General features: G+C 47.3%; 1 protein-coding gene across 1 annotated transcript in view; it reads left to right on the plus strand.

The window, feature by feature from the left end:
* Window positions 1–13,475, plus strand: part of SMC5 (structural maintenance of chromosomes 5) — an 81,116-nt gene that overhangs the window by 19,436 nt on the left and 48,205 nt on the right. The window contains exon 7 of the mRNA XM_065406162.1: window positions 3,357–3,518. Coding sequence (XP_065262234.1) covers window positions 3,357–3,518 — 162 coding nt within the window. The remainder of the gene's footprint in view (window positions 1–3,356; window positions 3,519–13,475) is intronic.

Here is a 13,475-nt window from a genome sequence, read left to right on the forward strand (position 1 = left end):
AATGAACTTTGTTCTTTTCTTTTATGTGGGTGAAGTGAATTTCTCCTGTAGTGGTAGGGGATAACTCGGTTAAGGAGTAAAAAGTATCTGTTTAAACAGGACAGCTACAGGCTGTGCAGTTACTCAGGAAAGAGCATTGACATCACTGTTATTGGGGCAGTACTTTGAAGGCTAATCAATAGAGACTAAGGGGAAAACTAATTAATGTTTGTCATAACACACATTTCTGAATTGACTTTTACATTTGGAAACAAATGGTTCTTTGAGTAATGTCTTTGTAGATTCACACAGCTGAGACACACCTGCACACTTAAATTTTCCCGAGAGCTCTGTAGAAAGCATTGACCACATTTTTGCCATCCTGAACATTTGGGTCTGAAGGTGGACAAGAAGCAGTCAGCCTGACCCCTACCTGCTAGAACACTGAACTCACTTGCATAGTGGATTTGAACAGAGAAGACGCGAACCTTTCCAACCACTGAATCCCAGTATAGTAATGGCAATAGGTGTCTCTACCATGGGTTGGAGTGCTCACTTAGTTAAGTCACAATTAAAATTCTGTAACTTGGCAGATGCCAGGTTACATACCATTGTACTGGGACAAGTGGTTTAGTTGGCTCTCAGGTCTGTTATCCGTCAAGTACGGGATCAAGTAATACAAATATTTAGCAGGCAGTAGCATGAAGATGAACTATATGATCTACCAGGGTGGAGCCAGATCTGCTTTTTGTAATAAAGCTATTCCTTGAAGAGGTAGTGCATTCAAAAATCACGTCCTTAACACTGTTGGCCTGTGAGGCATATAGAGTACATTAGTCTACAATCTCAGCAGAAATTTCACCTTCTAGCACAAATGGTCTTGAAAGTAAAAAGTGCTTTGTTCCTTGTTTCTCAGATGGGAAAATCCCACAAATAGATCTATTGGCAATGAAAGAGGATGCCACACACTGTCTTCGAAAGAGGAAGACATTATTTCTCCTCTCATGCTTTCTTTTCTTTATGCCTTAACTCCAATATCGCTGATCCCGAGAATAACGGAAAATTGGAGAGGATGGAGAAAAAGTGCTTCTGGTATATCCAGTACCAATAAGTCCAATTGGGGGCTAACCTGGAGCTTCCATCCTCTTCTTCCATCTTCTCCAATCCGCTTCACCAATTCCCACTCTTCTTTCACAGAAAATGACAGCATGCTACACCTGGACTAAAATCCTTGCAACTACCTTTTTGGATTTTTAAATCTTAACAGGACAGAATTATTAGTGTGTTTTGGAGGTGCAGCTGATACTGATGCAGATTTGTAAGCACTCTACTAGACAAACGTGCTGCAAAATGTAAGAGATTCCCTGTTCAGGCAGCCCAAAACCAGATTAACCCAACATCTGCTACTATTCTGATGATATTTGATTATCTTTTGACACAAAAAACCCTCTCAAGTATCAGGCTGAACTCGGTTTATTTGACTACTATTTCATTTTATCAAGTTTCTCTATGAAGATACACTGGTGATTTTGTACATAGTCCAAATTATTATCTAAGGTAGTTTAGATACTTACAGGTTGCTGGACTATGTTGGAAGTCAATGACTTTAAAAATGACCTGGCAGTCATTATTCATAACTAACTGAACATGAGTTCTCACTGCAATGCTGTCGGGGGAGGGAGGGGAAAGCTTGGATGTCTTTTAGAAAAGACATGGTTTAGGTAAACCACACATTATTGGGTGCAGTACAGGTATTACTATGACCTTTGTTATGCAGGAGATCAGACTAGATGATCATAATGGCCCCTCCCGGTCTTGAAATCTATGGATCTACTCTGATATCCCTTTATTAACCACCTGTTTGACTTTCCTCCTCTTTCCCTCCCAAAACTACATTAATTACTGGGGAAAGCTTTACTACATAGCCTAGGTGTAAATAGAGCATTTTGCTACTACCTTTAGTGGAAATAAACCCATCAAGTAGTCCTACCGATTCTTTATAGTTTAAAATTACCTACGTAGAGAATATATATAGATACAAAGTGTTATGATCTTGTGAGGGTTATGATTCCCAAAAGTCTTAATGTACATTCCATTGCTTATTTGTAATCTCCACAGTTTCTCTTAGAAACATCCCCATACTTGGCATCTGTAGAGCTGTGACTTGGTCTTTGTTCATACATATACATGTCATTCTAGATTTATCTTAAGCTCTGACACTCAACTTGGTAGAATAATGTTTGTTTGTTTAGTTAGGTCCTCCTACCTACCTTTGTGAATCTGATTAGCAAAGATTCTTGTAGAGAATAGATCTCTTAAGAAAATATTTGAAAAAGCAATAGTTATTCACCTATAACTGAATAACTTAGAGGTGCTAGCTTGTGTAGATTAATTGACATGATCAGTCCTCCTTCCCAACTATTTCTGAGCCTTCCTAGTGGACTTTGAAATAGTGAAAGAAACTGAGGGGCAGGGCAGGCCCATGGCTCTATACCCTTTGGGTCTCAACATTTGATGCTGCATTGTCCATAGGCCAAGGCTTTCTAGATATTTCCAGCAAGGATGTGGCATTGTGAGGTGCATCCCAAGACTTTGAATCTGTCCCTGCAATAATCTTGAACTACAGTAACTGGAGAGCAAATTGTTTATCTGTCAGTGTCACCTGGGGATTAAGTTGCTCTTCTGAGACTGACCATTTTGGAAGGGGTTGACAAAGAATGTTTCAAAGTAACTTGGGCAGCAATACAAAAATGTTCTCTGTTCACAAGTAGAAAAATTAATATCCAGGTGGGAAAAGGCAGCAATACATAAAGCAAAAACAATAGATAATAGTCTGAAATCCTAATATGAGCATTTCTGTTTTTCGCATGCCCCAGAGTTTGGAGTACCTCAGACTCTTGTGCTCTTGAACTCACATTTCAGGGTCCTGTAGATACCAGTAGAGTTTCCAAGTTCATCCTGGTGTTGGGAGTTGCAGTGGAATGATGGGTTGATGTTGTCAACTGGTGGGCTATACCAAAACCAGGACAAACTCCCCAAGTTCAGTATTGTCCAGGACACACACACACACACACACACACGTCAGGATATTCACAGAATAATTGGATGTTTACACTCCTATTTTTAAAGCAAAATTGTTCAAATGCCATTGCATGCTTTTGATCAGCAGGAAATAGGTGGGTCATTGTATCTCAGGGTCAAGCTGATCCATACCTAGCAAGTTAATTGAACCATTACTGGAACTCCATCACTGTAAAACAGACTTCTTGCATGATTCTTGTTGAATTAAACATGAGCACTGCAGGGGCATAATATGTGTATCCAGCTAAACACAGAAGGTAAAAGGCTTTCATTGTTTTGCTTGAAACTCTTGCAAGGAATATGAAAACGTTCGCCAACAGCATGAGGAGGTGAAACAAAACCGTGACCATGCAAAGGAAGAATTAAAAAAACTACAACAAGCAAAGTCTCCAATGACACAGCAAATCCAAGAAGTTGAAAAGCAGTGGAGGAATTTGGATATAAAAATCAAAGAGAAGGTATGTATTTTGGATTCTCGGTTAAAATATTTAGACGTTCCATGTGTTTGCTTCATGTTCCATTTTCAGCTTTATTAATCAGAATATGTTCATTTTTGTATAGTAGAAGTAGCATGTTATTAGAAGAGATTTTAATGAAAGTATTTTTGCCCCTCATTTTCCCTGCTCTGTTCTTTGTGCCTCTCCTCCCAAAAAGGAAATTAAATATGGCTATGTGGAGTTAGGTACTACTTAGTTCACTTTCCATGATCACATTTGGTACACTACTGTAAAAGCACCATTGGAATACACACAGCCATATGGTTTTCTTATACTCAAAATCTTTAGGCCAACATATACAGACCTAGGTACATAAAGTTAGGGATCTAATTAATTTGGCCTGATTTTTTTTTTTCTAGACGTGCCAAGCACCTGCAGCGCTTTCATTTACTTAATTTGGGAACTGTGATTGATGAGCACCTCCTGAAAATCAGGCCAATTTAGTTTAGGTTGCTAGCTTTATGCATCCGATTTTGAATATTTTGACCTTACTGATTTCCTGAGCTGCTACTCCATCTACATTTAACCCTATTATAAATACCTATATGATAGTTTGTCAGATAGTAACCAGTCCTCCTCCATGATTCATAATAATATTTATGAATAACAAAAGTTAATTTAGCTATGTTTTGTGGTGTAATATGTTGTTCGAGAGTTTTTGGATAGCTGCCGTGTATTCATACCATTGGAAAATGTTCATGAATCCTGAAAGATTTCTATGAATATTTTAGCCTGAGTATCAGATGTACTGTATTCATTATTTGCTATTTGTTCTTTTAAAAAATGGTGAGCAGGGTGGATTGACTTAAATCAAAGCAATCTAAATCACCAATTTTAATCACGATTTAAATCAGCAATCAGGAAACCTTGATTTAAATAATCAGTTTTAATCATTTTACATTTGTACTTTTTAGTTATTTTCCTAAAGAAAGATTGATTCTTCTTAGTTGGTAACTATTGAAACATAATGATATGCAACTAAATATTGCCTTTGCACTAAAATTGGTGTTTGTTAACTTCTTCGAGTGATTGCTCATGTGTATTCCACAGTAGGTGTGCGTGCTCGCCATGTGCACCAGTGCCAGAAGTTTTTCCCCTAGCAGTACCCGTAGGGGGAGAGCACCCTCCGCGGCCCCTGGAGTGGCACCTGCCTGGCGGGGTATAAGGGGAGCTGCGCGCTCCCCCCACCCTCAGTTCCTTCTTGCCGCCAGTGAAGGTGCGTCGGAACTGCTCTGCTCCAGCTTCGCTCTAGCTTGTCCCCAGAACTGTTCGTTCGTTTAGTACCTGTAGTTAGTCGGCTGGTTTAGTTAGTCAGTGAGCCTGGGCTGGGGCATGCCCCGAGCCCGGGATTTAAGTCATGTGGTTCTTGTCGGCGTTCTGTGCCAAGGAGCGACCCGCACACAGACTGTTTGCGCTCTTTGAGAGAGACCCACATCAGCGAAAGGTGCAAAATTTGCAAATCGTTTAAGCCCTGGACCAAAAGGGAAAGAGACATTAGGCTCTGAGCCATTCTGATGGAGTTGGCGCTGACCCTGACCCTAGCACGCCGCTCCGAGCCGGTACTGGGCACCACGGTGTCGGTATGCAGTGATCAGCTGGTGCCTTCGACCATTCGGCACCGCTCCCCGTCCACGGGACACACCAAGAGGACCAAGACTCCCTCCTTGCAACGGCACCGAGGGAAGTCTGGGAAAGAGGCTAGGCCCATGTCGGGCAGTCCTCGATCCCCATCGGGCCCCAGGCCTCCGACTCACTTAGAGCGGAGTAGCCCAGCCTCTTCAGAACAGGCCTCTCTGGATGTCCGGATGCCTTCCACAACGAAAACCCTCCAAGTGGCCCAGGACGTCATGTCCATGCCGGTGCCCGGAGCCCCACCGATGTCGGCCCCGCACTCCAGAGGCAAGCCGCCGCTGGGATCTCCGCAGTCGCCCCTGGCTCGGTACCAGTCTCGGTCGAGGGAACCTTCCCGACGCTGATTACCGCCCAGCGTCCGGTTGGGGCAGAGTCCACGTGGATCGCCCCGACGCCGGCTAGACTGTCGGGCTGAGTTCCGTCCGTCCGTAACTCGCGGCACCGGTCCTCCTCAGAGAGCGGATATCGACGGGACCGCGGCGGATGTCGTCGTCGGTCCTCGTCCCAGAAAAGGTACCGCAGTCAGTCATGGCACGGTCATCGACGCTGTTCCCACTCGGACTCCCACTCAGAGTCTCCGCCGAGACATCGCAGCCCTGGGCGTCGATCGCCAGCGTCTCGCCGTCGTGGATCCGCCTGTTGAGGCCGTTCCCAGAGCAGCTATTACCGTTGGTACTGGTCCTCCATGTCGAGATCGCGGTCCCGTGACCATTGCAGATCCCGGTACTGCCACTCCTCTCGGTTGAGAGACAGCAGCGGATCCTATGCCAGCCAGGTCTCCGCTCGTAGCCGCCCTTCGACGAGCCAAACCGGCCAACCCGGACAGTTGGCCCCGGCGGTGCCACAGCAAGTGCAGTGGCACCAAGCGTCGTGGCCAGCCCAGTGGTACCAGTGGGCACCGTGGCCTCCGACGTAGCCCCGGTGGGAGCTCACTCGGTGGCTGGAACTTCGGATGCTCCATCGGCATCCATCTCTAGACCCCCCGACGAAGGAGTCGGTGGGATGCACGTCCTCAGCACCGTGCCCGGAGTCCCACCAGGGGGTGGATCCTCCGGTGCCAGCCGACACCGAGAGCACTGCGCCGGCCTCTTCGCCCCACCCAGAGAAGGCGATTGGGGCCCTGCCCCCCTCCATCCTGCAGGAGGACTTTAGGGCCCACCAAGACCTCTTAAAGAGGGTGGCAGCAAGCCTCCACCTCCAGGCAGAGGAGATGGAAGAGCCTGTGGACTCGCTGTTTAACATGCTGTCCCCATCGGCACCGGGTAGGGTGGCCTTGCCACTCCATGAAGGGCTGGCTAAGATTTTGAATGCCCTCATTGGCCCCTATATCAAAAAAGGCTGAGCGAAAGTACTTCGTACCCGCTAAGGGGCATGAGTACCTATATACCCACCTGGCACCCAACTCCCTGGTGGTCGAGTCGGTCAACCACAGGGAACGACAAGGTCAGCTAGCCCCGACCCCAAAGAACAAAGACTCTCGGAGACTGGACTCTTTCGGAAGAAAAATGTATTAGTCTTCGAGCTTCCAGTTACGAGTGGCGAACCGTCAGGCTCTCCTGGGCCGGTACAAATTCAATCTGTGGGGCTCCCTGCCCAAATTTGAGGACTCCCTCCAGGAGCATAGGAAGGAGTTCAGGGCGCTTGTGGAGGAAGGGGCAACGGCAGCTCGAGCTTCCCTACAGGCTGCCTCAGATGCTGCCTCAGATGCGGACACGGCCACGCGATCGATGGCCTCAGCGGTGTCCATGAGATGGGCGTCATGGCTCTTACTCTCTGGGCTGTCCAGTGAGGCGCAGTCTTCCATGCAAGACCTCCCGTTTGATGGGAAAGCCCTGTCTGCAGAGGAAATAGATACAAGGCTGCATGGCATGAAGGACTCCCACACGACCCTCCAGACACTGGGCCTATATGTCCCGGCTCCGGCAAAACCTAAATTTAAGCCGCAGCAGACTTCTATCCTGGCCACCCTCCTGAAGTACGAGGCCGCCCATAAGAAGCAGTAGGACTATAAGAGACGCCCTCATAGGCTGGACCCTCTAAGGGCAAGCAGGCGGTTTTGACGGGATGCTTGGGGGCATCCTGCCAGTCCTCGTCAGGGATCCAACCCCAATAAAGCTTCCCTTCTCCAACCGGTTATGTGCTTTCCTCCCAGAATGGTCGTGGATCATCTCGGACTGATGGGTCCTCAACAACATCTCCTAGGGTTACACCCTCCAGTTTACCTCCTCCCCACCCAACCACCCCTGCCCCCGTCCCTCCTGAAGCTCTGCTCGAGCAGGAGGTGGGGCGGCTCCTGGAACTAGGAGCGATAGAGGCGGTGCCCGAGGAGTTCACGGGAAGGGGTACTACTCCCGTTACTTCCTTATCCCGAAGGCTAAAGGGGGGCTCAGACCCATACTGGACCTACGGGGCTTAAACCAGCACATGGTGAAGCTCAAATTCTGCATGGTCTCACTGGCCTCCTTCATCCCCTCCCTGGATCCCGGGGAGTGGTACGCTGCCCTCAATCTGCAGGACTCGTACTTCCACATCCACATATTCGAGGGGCACAGGTGCTTCCTCCGGTTTGTGGCGGGACACAATCATTACCAATTTACAGTCCTCCCGTTTGGACTGTCCACTGCCCCCAGGGTGTTTACAAAATGCATGTCCGTGGTAGCGGCCTACCTCAGACGGCGGGGGGCGGGGGGGTGTCCAGATATTTCCTTATCTGGACGATTGGCTTGTCAAGGGCACCTCCCGGTCGCAAGTGAGGGATCACGTGCCACTCTTCCTGTCCACGTGCACCGCCTTGGGCCTGCTGGTAAACAATACCAAGTCCACATTAGTCCCTGTCCAATGCATCGAGTTTATTGGGGTGCTTCTGGATGCAGTGTCGGCCAGGGCCTCTCTCCCACCAGACAGGTTCGAGACTCTGAAGGGTCTCATCGACTCGGTCATGAGGTTCCCGGTTACAATAGCCAGGGTTTGCCTGCAGCTCTTGGGCTATATGTCAGCGTGCACATATGTGGTCCATCACGCCAGACTCAGGATGAGGCCCCTCCAGCTCTGGCTGGCCTCGAATTTCTCCCAGGCCATGGATGGGATGGAGAAGGTCCTCACAGTGCCAGGCTCGGTGATCACCTCCCTGAGGTGGTGGTCCACCCCGAGCAACATGCTCCAAGGGGTCCTGTTCAGGGACAACGCCCCGTCATTGGAGCTGGTGTTCGATGCGTCAGACCTGGGTTGGGGAGCCCATGTGGGGAGCATTCAGACCTAAGGCCTGTGGTCGGCTCAAGACCTGACCCTACATATAAATGTCAAAGAACTCAGGGCGGTGCAGCTGGCGTGTATTGTCTTCCACTCGTGCCTGGAAGGAAAGGTAGTCAAGGTCCTCACGGACAACACGGCCTCCGTGTTCTATATCAACAGGCAAGGCGGGGCCCGGTCCTCTGCCACGAAGCCCTCAGGCTGTGGGACTTCTGTATAGCCCACAATATCCACCTGAAGGCCTTCCACTTACCGGGCATCCAGAACGAGAGGGCAGATTGCCTAAGCAGGGACTTCTCCTCGCAACACGAGTGGTCCCTCCACCTGGAAGTGGCCCACCAGCTCTTCCGAAGGTGGGGAACTCCCCAGGTGGACCTGTTTGCGTCTTGACAGAACCCGCGATGCCCCCGGTTCTGCTCCGGGGGGGCCTGGGAAGGGGCGCTATATCCGATGCCTTTCTCCTGTCCTGGTCAAGCAGGCTCCTCTACGCCTTTCCCCCGTTCCCTCTAATCAGCAGAGTCAAGCGATTAAAAAAATTAATCGCATTGTTAAACAATAATAGAATACCATTTATTTAAATATTTTTTGATGTTTTCTACATTTTCAAATATATTGATTTCAATTACAACACACAATACAAATTGTACAGTATTCACTTTATATTTATTTTGGATTACAAGTATTTGCACTGTAATAAAACAAAAGAAATATTATTTTTCAATTCACCTAATACAAGTACTGTAGTGCAATCTCTTTATCATGATAGTTGAACTTACAAATTTAGAATTATGTACAAAAAAACTGCATTAAAAATAAAACAATGTAAAATTTTAGAGTCTGCAAGTCCACGCAGTCCCATGGTGAGTCCTATGGGCCCATGGTGCCTGGGCACCAGGAATATTCCTGGCCTGGGGCCCAGCTCCAGCAATGTTTGGGGATGGGTCTCTCCCTCGGCCCTGCCCCCGCCCGCACTTCCCCCAGGCCATTTAAAACAGCCCAGGGCCCCCACTCACCACTGGCAGCACAGCAGAGCTGAGCGGTTTCCTGCCTGCTCACTCCACATGGCTGCTGGCCCCTCCCTGCAGCCCCTGGGCCGGGTGGGTCTGTGTCCCACCCCAAGCGCCCCTGCAGCCAATGGGAAGTTGCATGGGCTGTGCCTGGGGGTAGCAGCACATGGAGACTTCCGGCCTGCCCTGCCTAGGAGCCCCAGGTAAGCGCTGCACCCCTCCATCCCCTCCCAGAGCCTGCACCCCCCCTTCAGCCCCAAACTCCCTCCCAGAGCCTGCACGCCCCCTCCACCCCCATCCCCAAACTCCCTCCCAGAGCCTGCACGCCCCCTCCACCCCCATCCCCAAACTCCCTCCCAGAGCCTGCACTCCCCCTCCACCCCCCATCCCCAAACTCCCTCCCTCTGCACCCCCTCCCAGAGCCTGCACCCCCCATCCCATCCTGCACCCCCAGCCCCTGTCCCAGCCCGGAGCCTGCACACAGCAGCCAAACTCCGTCCCAGAGCCTGCACCCCCAGCCCCTTCCCACACATCCCCTCCTGCCCCCAAACTCCCTCCCAGAGCCAGCACCTAAACACTGTCCCAGAGCCTGCACCCCTCACTCCTCCTGCATATCCTCCCCCTGCCCTAGCCTGGAGGCTGAATCCAGCATCCAGACTCCATCCCAGAGCCTGCACCCCAACCCCCTTCCCACACACCCTCTCATTCCCTCAAACCCCCTCACCCCCTCCTGTACCCCCACCCCTTGCCCAAGCCCAGAGCCTATACCCAAACTCCATCCCAGAGCCTGCACCCCTCACCCCCTCCTGCACCCCCAAAGCCTGCAGCCAGCACCCAAATTCCATCCCAGAGCCTGCACCCCAGGCCCCCTCCCCCACCCAAACTCCCTCCCAGAGCCCAACTTCTCAGCCATCCTGCACCCCAATCTTCTGCCCCAGCCCAGGGCCTTCACCCCAGTCCTCCTCCCTCCACCCCAACTCCCTCCCAGAGCCTTAGGCAGGTGGGCACCACCAAAATTTCTACAAACCTGCCACCCCTGCTCAGTCCTACTTCAGCCAATCGCTCAGACAAACAAGTTTGTTTACATTTGCAGAAGATAATGCTGCCTGCTTCTTGTTTACAAGGTCACCTGAAAGTGAGAACAGGCGTTCTCATGGCACTGGTGTAGCCGGCATCACAAGATATTTACATGCCAGATGCACTAAAGATTCATATGTCCCTTCATGCTTCCACCACCGTGCCAGGGGACATGGGTCCGTGCTGATGACGGGTTCTGCTCGATAACAATCCAAAGCAGTACGGACCGACGCATGTTCATTTTCATTATCTGAGTCAGATGCCACCATCAGAAGGTTGATTTTCTTTTTTGGTGGTTCATGTTCTGTAGTTTCCACATTGGAGTGTTGCTCTTTTAAGACTTCTGAAAGTATGCTCCACACCTCATCGCTCTCAGCTTTTGGAAGGCACTTCAGATTTTTAAACTTTGGGTTGAGTGCTGTAGCTATCTTTAGAAATCTCACATTTGTACTTTCTTTGCGTTTTGTGAAATCTGCAGTGAAAGTGTTCTTAAAAGGAACAACATGTGCTGGGTCATCATCCAAGACTGCTATGAACATGAAATATATGGCATAATGCTGGTAAAACAGAGCAGGGGGCATACAGTTCTCCCCCAAGGACTTCAGTCACAAATTTATTTAACACTTTTTTTTTTAACGAGATTCATCAGCATGGAAGCATGTCCTCTAGAATGGTGGCCAAAGCATTAAGGGACACACAAATGTTTAGCATATCTGGCACGTAAATACCTTGCAATGCCGGCTACAAAAGTGCTATGCTAATGCCTGTTCTCACTTTCTGGTGATAGTATAAATAAGAAGAGGGCAGCATTATTTCCTGTAAATGTAAACAAACTTGTTTCTCCTAGCGATTGGCTGAACAAGAAGTAGGACTGAATGGACTTGTAGGCTCTAAAGTTTTACATTGTTTGGTTGTTGAGTGCAGTTATGTAACAAAAAAAAATTCTACATTTGTAAGTTGCATTTTCACGACAAGCGATTGCACTACAGTACTTGTATGAGGTGAACTGAAAAATACTATTTCTTTTATCACTTTTACAGTGCAATTATTTTATTTGTAATCAAAAGTAATATACACTTTGGTTTCAGTTACAACACAGAATACAGTATATATGAAAATGTAGAAAAACATCCAAAATATTTAATAAATTTCAATTGGTATTCTGTTGTTTAACAGTGTGATTAAGAATGCGATTAATCGCAATTAATTTTTTTGAGTTAATCGTGTGAGTTAACTGCGATTAATTGGCAGCCCTACAACAAATATACTGCTTAATATTTTTTTTATTTAATGTAAATTATTTTAATAGATTATAGTAAGTTTAGGCTTTAACATAAGCTGTCAGTTTCAAATTTAATTTTAAATAGGTTTATTTAAAAAAAAAAAGTAGTTAATTTGAATTCCAAAAATCCAATTTAAATAAAAAAGTCCGATTTAAAAAAAAATATTTTTTTTTTTTTATCCACCCTGAAGGTGTGTGAAGGTGTAGAAACAACACTAATGGCTTAGTTCACCAATCACACAACTTACCAGGGATGGAGAGGAGTTATTTAAGTTAAACGCCAACATTGGCACAAGAACAAATGGATATAAATTTGCCATAGAGTTCAGACTTGAATTTAGACAAAGATTTCTAACCATAAGAGGAGTGAAGTTTTGGGACAGCCTTCCAAGGGGAGCAGCGGGGGCAAAATACCCAACTGGTTTCAAGACTGAGCTTGATAAATTTATGGGAGGATGCTACAATCAGATTGCCAACCCCCGTTGTAGACAATCTTTGGCATGCGGCCCATCAGGGTAATCCGCTGGTGGGCCAAGAGGTGTTTTGTTTAAGTTGACTGTCCGCAGGCATGCCCTCCTCCTCCCCGCCCCCGCAGCTACCAGTGGCCGTGATTCTGCCGGGGGCCGTGCCTGCGGACGGTCAACGTAAACAAAACACCTTGCGGCCCGCCAGCGGATTACCCTGATGGGCAGCGTGCGAAAGATTGCCGACCCCGGTCTACAATACCTGTGGCCCATCTGCAACTGCTAGTAGCAAATATCCCCAACGGCAGGAGCTCAGACACTAGAGGGGAAGGACTCTGAGTTACTACAGTGTATTCTTTCCCAAGTGCCTGGCTGGTGGGTCTTGTTGACATGCTCAGGGTCCAAATGATCACTATATTTGGGATCACAAAGGAATTTTTCTCCAGGTCAGAATGGCAGAGGCCCTGGACTTTTTTTTTTACCTTCATCTGCACTTTGGGGCACAGGTCACTTGCTGGTTTAAACTAGATTAAATGGTGGATTTTCTGTAACTTGAAGTCTTTAAATTAAATCATTATTTGAGGATGTCAGTAATTCAACCAGAGGTTTATAGATCTATTACAAGGGAGGACTGGGTGGGTGAGGTTCAGTGGTCTGCAATATGCATGAGGTCAGAATAGATGACCATGGTGGTCCCTTCTGGCCTTACAGTCTATGAGTCTATGAATAACAAATAGGCAAAGCAAACAGTTAATGAATAACTGATAAAAATGAAAATTATTTGTCCAAATTATTTGATTGCTGATAAATACATTTGAAGAAAATCAGGATCAGGGTGAACAATTATCTTACCACTCCCGCCTGAATGAACACACAGCTGAAGAAGTTTGCCCACATGGGGGAACTTGCAGAATTGGGACCTAAGTTTTTAGCAACTATTATTTGTAACAAAGTTTAATTAGCTCTACTCTTTTATCATGTGCTTTCTTAAAAAGAAACTCAGTAGTATTCAGTTGGTGGATGATAATTTAATATATTTAACATGGAATGTAACACTTCATTTTAATCAGGAACCTTTTATATCATTTGAAATTGGAGATTGTATAAATAATATTGTTTAATGTTTTATCAGTTAGGACCCAGTTTAGCTTTCACTGAAGATAATGTAAGTTTGACCATTGATTTCAATGAGAGTAGAACCTCGCTC

Source organism: Emys orbicularis, chromosome 6, assembly GCF_028017835.1.
Source record: "Emys orbicularis isolate rEmyOrb1 chromosome 6, rEmyOrb1.hap1, whole genome shotgun sequence".
NCBI classification, from domain to species: domain Eukaryota; kingdom Metazoa; phylum Chordata; order Testudines; family Emydidae; genus Emys; species Emys orbicularis.